Raw genomic sequence first — 10,312 nt, 5'->3', positions numbered from 1 at the left:
TCGTCGTCGTCGTCGTCGTCGTCCCTGGCCAGTCTCTGCAACCACGTGAACCTTCTCTTGCTCACGTCCCCACAACGATCCTCCGTATCCGAAAGTGGGCCCTGATTATAACCCCTGTTCTGCTCTCCCACACGTGTTTCCTCACTCTTCGCACGTGAATGACCACGCGTCCCGCCACAGCCCCCTCACCCCCTTTTGTCCTTTAAATTCAAACCTGTATGTTATATCTTGGACACACAATATCAATAAATTAAAGTTAAAAATAATAACATTATCATTATTATTATTAACTAATTTTTCGTTTCAAGTTGTTTTTCTTGGGAGATTACAAACTCTATTTTATTATTTAGTTATTATTATAAAAAAGAGAAAAAAATATAAAAAAATGAAAAAGAAAGAAAAGGGCTAGCAGCGAAAGAACATGGAATCTGTGCATGTTACGTAGAAAATCTTTAAAGCGTAATCCAGGCTTACGTTAGCCCCACGACTCCCCCACAACGCTGCCACAGGATTTTGTTGTTAGCTTTTTATTTCTAACACCAACGCCACCCTTTTGCTTCTTCATTTCTTTCTTTATATGTACCAAACAAAAACAAAAACAAAAGTAAAAACAAAAACAATTTTTTGTGTTCTGTGTTGGTGCTGTTTGAACTACCTAGCTATTAAGCTGGCCGAGAAGGAATTACTCAGTATGGCGAGTAAGCTTCTTCTAACTTTTGCTATTTGTAGATTAATCGTTACCGTAGGATTGACAATGGACCCCACGGAGCTCCTCCGCCTCGGAGTCTACGGTCAACTAAGCGTCGACCCATTCGACGTGCAAACAGCTTCCCTTGACTTTGGTATGTTAAGCCGGGCAGAGCCTTGGGCAGTTTTGCACCCAGCTTCAGCGGATGATATTACTCGGGTGGTCAAAGCGGCCTATGAGTCGGAGGCTCATGGTTTTACAATCTCGGCCAGGGGTCATGGCCATTCTATTAACGGACAGGCACAAACAAGTAATGGGGTTGTGATTCAGATGAGCGGCTCAAGAGGAAGGCGGCTTGGCTCCTCGACCCCGGCGGCTTTGCGGCCTCATGTTTATGAAAAGGAGAGATACGTCGACGTTTGGGGAGGAGAGCTTTGGATAGATGTGTTAAGGAGTACACTTGAACATGGGCTTGCACCAAAATCATGGACTGATTACTTGTACCTCTCTGTTGGTGGTACCTTATCGAATGCTGGGATTAGTGGCCAAGCTTTTCATCAAGGTCCTCAAATTACTAATGTCCACGAGCTTGACGTCGTTACAGGTTCTTTTCTCTTTAATTTATTCTCTTGCATGCGTCGGTCTGTCTCAATATTGATTGCCTTTTTTTTTTTTTCAAACTTTTTCTAGTTTATCAATTTTTTTAATGTATTTTATATATTTTCCCTGCGTTGTTTCTTCTTTTGTTTTGATTTGCCGAACTTTCAACTCTTTAAGTATTTTTTTTTTTTAATCATGAGTGTGAAGAGATGGTTTTTATCTTCCGGATCATGTACAACATTCATTATTCTGCAGCAAATATATAATTTCACATGTGGTTTTGGCGTTTTGGGTGGTTATTGATATGTCATGATTTAATTTTATTGGTTTGTTGACTGTACTTGTACATACTTCTGATATGATGTACAAAAGTTTCTCAGAGTTTCAATTTCTGGTCGCCACACAGGTAAGGGAGAGCTTTTAACATGTTCAGAAGAACAAAACTCGGGGTTATTCCATGCTGTTCTTGGTGGTTTAGGGCAATTTGGGATAATCACAAGGGCGAGAATCAGTCTTGAACCAGCACCAAAAAGGGTATCTTTCCTTTGCTCTTGGAAAATTTTCGCTTCTTTTGAAATGCCTTTTGGTTGGTTTCATGTTTTGACATGTACACATAACAACGCAAAAATTCCATGTATTAATTAAGGAAGAAACCTAAAAAGCAAAAGAAATAATGACACACATAAAAAGGTTAATGATCGGTTGGGTCCATTTGAGCTTTTAAACCCCTTTCAATTCAAAGAAACAATCGAAACGGCTGTTATAAAGCTGGCAAGTCCTTTTATTTGCTCTCTAACGTGGTCTTTTTGGGGTCTCTTTGTTTTTATCTATCGCGCTGTAGGTGAGGTGGATCCGAGTATTGTATTCAGATTTTTCAACTTTTACCAGAGACCAAGAATATCTGATCTCTTTGCATGAACTCCCAGCTAGCCAAAAGTTTGATTATGTTGAGGGTTTTGTGATCGTTGATGAAGGCCTCATCAATAATTGGAGATCATCTTTCTTTTCCCCTCGTAATCCTGTTAAAATAACCTCTCTTGGTGCCGACGGTGGAGTTTTATATTGCTTAGAGATCACCAAAAATTATGATGAATCCACTGCTGAAACCACTGATCAGGTATTTGATAAAATATAACAGTTTATTTATTTTTATTTTTTAATTTTGCGTGTATCGATTTTTATTCTAATTAATTTAATGACTCAGAGACTGTAGTCTCATTAGAAGCCTGAAGGTTATTTTTTTTTTAATTTTTAATTTTTTATTTTTTATTTTCAATCTTGCGCGAGGCTAAGAGTTGTCATAATGGCTGTTAAAAGTCATTTTCGTTGGAAGTAGTTTACAAAAGCATGCCATAATTGTTGTCACTTTAAGTCACCATATTTGTTAGGTTTTTCTTCTTACAAGTTAGAACATTCTACAAGCATCGATGTCGATCTTATATTATTTTAATTTTTCAAACACATTCGGTTTGTTTTTTATTGCCTTATATGATTATTTTTCACCCCACTTTTTAGCCGTCTCGAAGGAATAATACGTATTACTGTAAATAACTACTATATGTAATAAAATACACACAATAAAACATGGAAGATCTTCTGTGATCTATCGTCCCATTTGATACTAAGAAAGAATGCAGTTTTTTAATAGTTTATATCACTAATATTAAATTAATTATTGCTAAATCTAAGCCGTCCATGGTCCGCCCACCTAATTATTCTTTATAATTAATTAATTATCTTTAAATTAGGATTGGCATCGAACTTATCCTGACAAAAGCAACTGTGTTTGTATATAGCAGCTTTTTGGGTGTACTTTCATTGCTATTTTTCTATTGTGCGTATAATTAATTAATTTTCTGTTGTGTGTGTGCGTGTGCTTTTTTTTTTTTTTTTTTTTAAATTTGAAAAAAAAAAAAAAAAACAGGAAGTAGAGTCTCTGTTGAAGAAATTGAACTTTATACCATCATCAGTGTTCACAACAGACCTGCTTTATGTGGATTTCTTGGACCGGGTTCACAAGGCCGAGTTGAAGCTCCGGTCCAAGGGTTTGTGGGAGGTGCCACACCCATGGCTTAACCTTTTTATACCCAAGTCCAGGATTGCCGACTTCGATAAGGGTGTTTTCAAGGGCATTTTGGGCAATAAAACAGGTGGCCCTATTCTCATCTACCCAATGAACAAACACAAGTAAGTATTTTGATCAATGCATATAATAATGTCACTCGCTGCGTTTATATTCTTATCCTTTCCATATATGATGATGATCATCATCATCACTACATGCACGCAACATGCTAATTAAACGTACTATATTATTACATTACATGCATGGCTTAGGATGTTGAAATCCGCCTCGCTTAGAGTAATTTGTCAATACAAATGCATGCATTTTTGAGTATGTACATGTAACACACATTATCGTCTATTAGCTAGCCAATTGACGAAGAAATTAAAGGTAGTTTCGTCTCAGCTTCTGTGGGGAAAAAGGAATGAAAGAAAGTAAGAAACAAATATTTGCAGCGGCAAAAATGGAACCGTACTTCGAGGAATCAAATCAAATGAGCTAAGGCCCTGAGTTGAGTGCGGAGTGTCGCCAAAACCATAACCCTAGTTCTTCACATTAATTAATTACTGAAACAAATTGTCGCCAGTAAGACCTCAGCCGCGTCGCTAGCCTCTTGCCTTTCTCCATTTTCCTTTCTTTGTTATTTAGGTTAACTACTTCTCAACACGATCATCAGTTTACCCATGCCATGCGGAGCCAGATATGCTTTTCAAACTAATTTCATACATATTCACAATGTTGGTCCTAAACAGGAGAATAAGACACGTGGCGTGTCTTAAGAATAAAAAAAAAAACCGGCCCCTCCCACTAAGACTGATCAGCCTGAGCTGATGGGTGCTTGTGTTTGTGTCCTAATTGCCAAAGCCAGCCAGGATGAAAGAAACATCCCTCTTCTCTTTCGTTGACTGGGAAACCAAACATATCGATGGTAATGATCATCCAAGTGGGAAGATTCTTGTGTCAGGGAGATCGTCCATAAGGGACCCACTGTCCACTGACGGGCCTCTTCCACTTACAATGTCATGTCGTTCTTTCAGCTTCCAGGAACATTGACCTTGCCGTTAGGACCGCTTAACGACCCGTCACTCCTTTTGATTTGTTCTAAACCATCAAATCCCAAACAACTTCCATTTTTTGTTAATTTGTACTGTACGCCCAACAGAACTCCATTACATACTTACACAGTCAAATACATTGTTGCTAATTGCTAGTTGATATGCTCTGTAGGTGGGACAATAGGAGCTCGGTGGTGACTCCAGATGAGGACGTGTTTTATCTCGTTGCATTTTTAAGATCAGCTTTGGACAATGGTGAGGAGATGCAGTCTTTGGAGTACTTGAACCATCAGAATCGTCAGATCCTCAAGTTCTGTGATGAAGCGGGAATCAAAGCTAAACAATACTTGCCTCACTACACTACACAAGAGGAGTGGGTGGACCACTTTGGAGATAAGTGGGGTCAGTTTTATCAAAGAAAAATGGAATTTGATCCGAGACACATTTTAGCCACAGGCCAACGTATTTTTAAACCCTCCTTCCAATCTTCTTCTAATATGGCCTTATAGCAGCACTATGAGAAAATAGAAACCACGATACTGAAACCGCACCGTCTTAGGAATATAAATATTCTTATTGTTGCAAATATAAAATGTTGAATTGATGTTACTGGGAAACAAGAGGTGGGTTCTTTTTGTTTTTTTCTCCCCCTTATTACAGTGGATGGACGCATGCCTCAGAGGGATTGTCATCATATGATGGTAGATAGGCACTAGTGTTTGATTGCAGGGATCCATGATCAATGACAGCACATGTCATGTTGCTGATTGCAGTGCCCGTGATCCCGACCGCCCACTGTTGTCTCCGGATTTTGTCTGTAGGCTTCATCACACAGCCGGTTCCAGTTCCAGTTCCATCCTGTTTGGTCTGGCGATTTACTGTGTTAGTATTATTACCCCACCCTATCATTATCAGTAGCTCCTTGTTCCTTGCAGTTGCATCTGAACGAGAACAACTTTGTAAATGTAATCAAGGTAGTTAACTTATAACATAGATCACAAGATTTATGTCCTCCGCCACCCCCCCCCCCCCCCTCCCCCCCTTCCCTCACGCATTACTTCAGAGAACTTAACTTTTAACAAGCAGTAGTGGGGGTAGAGAAAATCCACAGAAAGAGAAGAGAAGGTTAAAGAATATTCCATAGGAATCTCTTGCATACATCATTGGTAAACGAATTGGTCCATTTCTATCCATACAACTACATTAGAATCCAGAACTTGTCAGCCTAAAAACATGACTTTATTACCCGTATGCAAAATGCACAGGGTTATTTGCTAAAATAAGCCGCATTTGAGATGAATGTCTATCAATAAACTGACCTTTTTGGAACATCCTTGTTCAAATCCTTTTGCTCCATAAGTTCAGTATCATGAAACAATAACCCTTGAAATCTCATCTGATAAATAAGGATAACATTGTTTCGCACTGGTTTCACTGTTCAAGCATCCGTACAGGCAAGCAAGTGAAGGGATGAGCTAGAAAAACTTACCACTTTTGACTAACTTATCAGCACATAAGACTTGAGTAACAAGAAATGAACATCACACACTCTACGGTTAGCAGCTATTTGAATCATCCGCTGCCTCAATTTGCTTTCCAAATTTCCTCAATGCAAGAGAATATATGGTTTTCCTCCTCACTGATGTTCCTTGAGCCACCAATTTGACAGCCTAGAGGCACATTAAAACCTGTTATAAATATTGACTTGTATCTCCTAGGAGATTAAAGATATAATTTATAAAGGCAATGCAGAGAGAAAACACAATAAAAGAAGAAGAAAAATTTTAAACAGAAATCTAGGTGCTATTTGCATTGGTTTGACTGATATTGCAGTTAAAACTGAAGTGGTTTTCCATGCTTTTTATGATACGGAAAGTGAATGTTTCACAGTGAACACCCTAATTGATAGTACCTAACCAGAAGAACCATACTGATTGTACTTCCAAGTACTTGTAAGATTACATAAAAAGAGTATCATAGTGAAACGGTATAACCTAACCCATATTTCCTATATTATCTCCTCAAGAGGTTTGAAGAAATTAAAGACTAAAAAAACTAAAAATTTCTGTAAAAATAAGAAAAAAAAAGAAAAAAAAAAGTTCTGTATGAAATTCTGCAAAACAGAAATTTGTTTGGACAAACCGCAATTTGAAAAGTAAACACTACTAAAGTAGTAGTTACCATTGAAAGATTGTGCCCAGCGGAGATTAATCCTCTTAATTCCTTTTCAAGCTGATCCTCTGATGGAGTTTCAACGACACATATTGCCTTGCCTTCAACTAACACTGTAATTTCTCCTTTTGGTTGGTGACTTGAAAATGCTTCTTTGGCTTCCCCCAAAGTACCCCTCCAAAACTGACCAGGGAAAATCATCTTCCTTAGTTAGTAAGAGATCCTAAAAGCAAATCCATAACGTGAAATAATGACATAATGATTTCTAACAAATTTAATGGCAGAAGTTCTATTGTCCGACAACGATATCACATGTACTTGCACCATATATATCATTGGGTAAGGTTAAGATCTACTTTGCTGGATGAACATAAACTAGAACATGCCATACAGTATAAGCACGTTATTTAAATAATATTTCATTATGTGAAGGATATCTATCAAAACCCACCATTGACCATACTTAATTTGCACATGTCATGATAATATACCATTTTCTTTCTACTCCTCCTTTTAAGCCATTGATATGCAAGCCAGGAACAAATGGCCATTTACAGACCCAATCATGGATCAAAGTTCTTTGGTATCCCCCCTCCCACCAATAACCACACACACACCAAAACAAAGGAGAAAAAAATAATCCATGCAGAAGCTTGAGTAATAACTTGGTGTAAAATCATGCTCCCATCAGTGCCAAAGAGAGCTTACTGAATGACACTTCTATCTTTTTTCTAACAAGAGACAAGTCCCTCAACACTTGCGGTTTTATGTGTTCTCTCTTAAGGAATGATGATTGCTCTACATCTAGCCGTGCTATCAATAGATAAGATCAATAAAGCACAAATCACAGATTAAATTTACAAGAATTAGCATATAAAAACTTAAAGGAAATTATGCATCTCAAATTTAGAAAGGAATCCTCAATCAGCATCTCAATCTGATTGCCCAAAAACCCAATGAAGCAACATAAACAGGAAGCAACGCATAACAGAATATAAAACTCTACCTCTTCATGCATTTTCGTTATTTCCCGAGCTATTACACACCTTCTGCAATGCAATTACATTAACTGTCATCATTATCAATTAATTAAGAAGTGTAAAGTCTATCTCCATAACTTGACACTATTATGATATATTCCTTTATTCCCAAAAAATCAAATAAAAGAGGATGACTCCAAAAACACACATAGCACCTCCACTTTACTAAACTTCATAAAGCTATAGTTGGCAAAAAAGAAATAGAATTTTTAGATAACGTATATACCTTGAGTAACCAAAAAGTAAGGAAGTTTCTTCAAGAAATTGCAAAAGCTTGTGAGGAGGAACATAAAATATTTGTGTTTTCACTTCATTTGCAGAAAGCATTAGTCTCTCTGTCCTTGATCTAGCATGTTTAGGGAGAAATCCAACTGCATCAGTACAATTGATATTAGGCTGAATGTTGTTGATACTGCACTAACTGGATCACATCAGACCAAAATAAGTAATTCTAAAAATTACCAAATGTAAACTCATCGGTGGCCAAACCCGAGGCAGAAAGAGCAGCTACAAAAGCAGAAGCTCCAGGAATCGGGACAACAGGAATTTTCTCATCCACACATAATTTTGCCTGTATAAAGATTTTGAATACATAATGATTGCATTCTTTGTGATGAATTAGAAGTAGAAATTTCCAGGGAATTTTCACAAATAATTTTAGCAATTTGAAGTGTGGTTTATGATCCTTAAAGGACTAAGGAATTGTTACAGAACAACACAGGTAATAAAGCAGTGCACTTCTTCAGGAGGAAACTTGTTCTATTCAGAAATCAAAATGTTGAAAGTAAAACAATTTTGGCTCAGCTTTTATCTGATTACGATCTGGAAGTTCAACCTTATTTGGCACTGAGAAAGTACATTAGGTTCCCTGCAGAGAGTGAATGGAAGTATGAAATAAAATCTGATTCATCCTAGTCAAACTAAGACAAATCCTTCCCGAGCTGTTCAACTTGGTGGGAGACGAAAAAAACATTGTTCCCAGAACCAATACAACACTCAATACAGAATCTTAGCATACAGTTCCAGACTTGCCTGGTTGTTTTGGCTTAGTTTCCTAATGAAATGCAGGTAAATTGACGTTCTGATATTTATATCAAGAGAATATTTAAATGATACAATAAGGAAATAGAGGATATCATTTATTATACACAACAACAATGTAATTCCATAAGATTGTTACTCTTTCACTACAAATGTCATAATCTTTTGCAAAGAAACCAAAATACAAATGCAGAATGCACAACATACTCACCAATTCAGTACCAGGATCACTAATGCCAGGTGTTCCGGCATCACTGATCAGTGCCACGATCTCACCCTGTTTCAACCTATTTAACACTGTTTGCTCTCTTTGCGACTCATTGAACTTGTGATAACTCAGCTGAAATCTAAAGCATACAATTAGAATTGATGAAAATTAATCAAGACACAACCGATAGGAATTTGATTCAAGTAAAGAAACTTACAAGAGGAGTTTTAATATTGTAATACTGAAGTAACTTCCCTGAATGCCTTGTGTCTTCTGAAAGTATTACGTTAGCTGATTTCAAGACACGAAGAGCTCTGCATAATAGCTAAGATAATTAGAGGCTAATGTTCAATTAGGAGATTTTGTTTGGGGGGGTGGGGGTTGGATAGTAGTACCGTAAGGTGATATCTTCAAGATTTCCGATGGGTGTTGCGACTAGATACAATCCAGGTTCCAGAGGGCCCTATAAGATTAATAATAAGTTTCTCCCAATATTCAACAATTATAAAGCGTCTTTTAACCAATGCTTAAAAACAGGATTGATTTAACGAACTAAATAGATGATGAATGAAATGAACGAAGTTGAAAGAAGAGAAGCCTTACACGTTTTGAAGATTGTTCGAGGATTAAGTTGGAGAAATCGGGGGAGGTTTGCGATTGTGAACAGGAGCATAAGAGGAGGTAATTAATTTTAGGGTAAAGTGATAGTGAGTTTAAGAGTGTTTGTGTACGAAGAAAGCTAAGAAGAGGCCTGCTCTGCCATGAAGTCTTTGAAAGACCTGTCGTTGCGAGTGAATTTGCCATTAAAGGAAGTCTTTGTACCAGCCTCATTCGCACTCCAGTCTGTGCGGCAGCTAACAAACGATCGAGTACAAAATTATCCTCGCGTTTCACTCACTCGACTTGACAATACGACGTCGTTCGCTCGGATAAATTCTAGAGCAAAATGAGTGCACACGTACCATACGTATAATACCTCTTATTTGCTCGTTACCAGTTCCGTCATCTTCATTGAAGGGAAAGCAACGTCGTCCGGTTACATGACAAAACTGTTAAAAGAGTAGTTTTTAACTTTTTATTTCGTTTTAAAAAAATTTTAAATGAAAAAATCTTTTGATCTTGAAACAGTTGAAACGGCTGTGTACGCTTATATATTGTGCCTGCGCCGGCGGCCCTCTTATATAACAGCGAGTTGAACAACGACCGTTTAATTTTGTTTGATGTACACCGTGCAAAAACCAAGTACACTTTTTACCGAACGCATAAACTCGGCCAAACTTTATATCAAATAAGAAAAGACCGATAAAATGTTTAGAAAGTCCAGCAACCTCCAGCATTTTTATTGATACAATATAAAAACAAAACTACAGAAGTTCTCAAATAGTCTATAAGTCAAATTCAGCAATCCAAGAATTTTAGCCTCGTGATAACTTAGGATGCGGG

The 10,312-nt window shown here is 37.4% G+C and overlaps 2 protein-coding genes across 8 annotated transcripts; one reads left to right on the top strand and one right to left on the bottom strand.

Moving 5' to 3' along the window:
• Nucleotides 1–274: 274 nt before the first annotated feature.
• On the top strand, nucleotides 275–5,401 carry LOC102628616 (cytokinin dehydrogenase 5). 2 transcript variants are annotated; one of them, XM_006473504.3, is made up of 5 exons: nucleotides 279–1,292; nucleotides 1,695–1,822; nucleotides 2,130–2,405; nucleotides 3,213–3,475; nucleotides 4,581–5,401. In XM_006473504.3, exons 1-5 carry the CDS (start codon nucleotides 578–580, stop codon nucleotides 4,915–4,917), a joined length of 1,719 nt encoding a protein of 572 aa, XP_006473567.2. In that variant the 5' UTR covers nucleotides 279–577; the 3' UTR covers nucleotides 4,918–5,401. The 2 variants fall into 2 exon arrangements, with proteins under 2 accessions (XP_024952650.2, XP_006473567.2); XM_025096882.2 differs by lacking the exon at nucleotides 2,130–2,405 and having other exon boundaries at nucleotides 275–1,292.
• On the bottom strand, nucleotides 4,962–9,851 carry LOC102628899 (uncharacterized). Of its 6 annotated transcripts, none has more exons than XR_008055252.1 (11): nucleotides 9,473–9,831; nucleotides 9,265–9,332; nucleotides 9,087–9,183; nucleotides 8,873–9,001; nucleotides 8,083–8,191; nucleotides 7,847–7,991; nucleotides 7,587–7,629; nucleotides 6,590–6,763; nucleotides 5,898–6,078; nucleotides 5,728–5,804; nucleotides 4,962–5,606 (listed from the first exon to the last, which is right to left on the bottom strand). XR_008055252.1 is itself a non-coding variant. In XM_025096883.2 (9 exons), the coding sequence occupies exons 1-9, from the start codon at nucleotides 9,698–9,700 to the stop codon at nucleotides 5,965–5,967; spliced, it is 1,107 nt and encodes a 368-aa protein (XP_024952651.2). In that variant the 5' UTR covers nucleotides 9,701–9,829; the 3' UTR covers nucleotides 4,962–5,964. The 6 variants fall into 6 exon arrangements, 1 of the variants encoding a protein (XP_024952651.2); XR_003064624.2 differs by having other exon boundaries at nucleotides 4,962–5,349; XR_003064625.2 differs by lacking the exon at nucleotides 5,728–5,804 and having other exon boundaries at nucleotides 4,962–5,349; nucleotides 9,473–9,832.
• Between the last annotated feature and the right edge of the window lie 461 nt (nucleotides 9,852–10,312).

This window comes from Citrus sinensis, chromosome 5 (assembly GCF_022201045.2).
Source record: "Citrus sinensis cultivar Valencia sweet orange chromosome 5, DVS_A1.0, whole genome shotgun sequence".
NCBI lineage: Eukaryota > Viridiplantae > Streptophyta > Magnoliopsida > Sapindales > Rutaceae > Citrus > Citrus sinensis.
The sequence above is the reverse complement of the archived record's forward strand: the minus strand, read 5'-3'. Positions and strand labels throughout refer to the sequence as shown.

Excerpts from the sequence above, each read along its gene's own strand:
- LOC102628899 (XM_025096883.2), bottom strand. The coding sequence starts at position 9,700 with ATGAGGCTGGTACAAAGACTTCCTTTAATGGCAAATTCACTCGCAACG. Across the intron at positions 9,333-9,472 it reads TCGAACAATCTTCAAAACGT|GGCCCTCTGGAACCTGGATT; the intron begins GTAAGGCTTCTC and ends TTAATCTTATAG. Across the intron at positions 6,079-6,589 it reads CTGGGCACAATCTTTCAATG|GCTGTCAAATTGGTGGCTCA; the intron begins GTAACTACTACT and ends ATGTGCCTCTAG.
- LOC102628616 (XM_006473504.3), top strand. The coding sequence starts at position 578 with ATGTACCAAACAAAAACAAAAACAAAAGTAAAAACAAAAACAATTTTT. Across the intron at positions 1,823-2,129 it reads TTGAACCAGCACCAAAAAGG|GTGAGGTGGATCCGAGTATT; the intron begins GTATCTTTCCTT and ends ATCGCGCTGTAG. Across the intron at positions 2,406-3,212 it reads CTGCTGAAACCACTGATCAG|GAAGTAGAGTCTCTGTTGAA; the intron begins GTATTTGATAAA and ends AAAAAAAAACAG.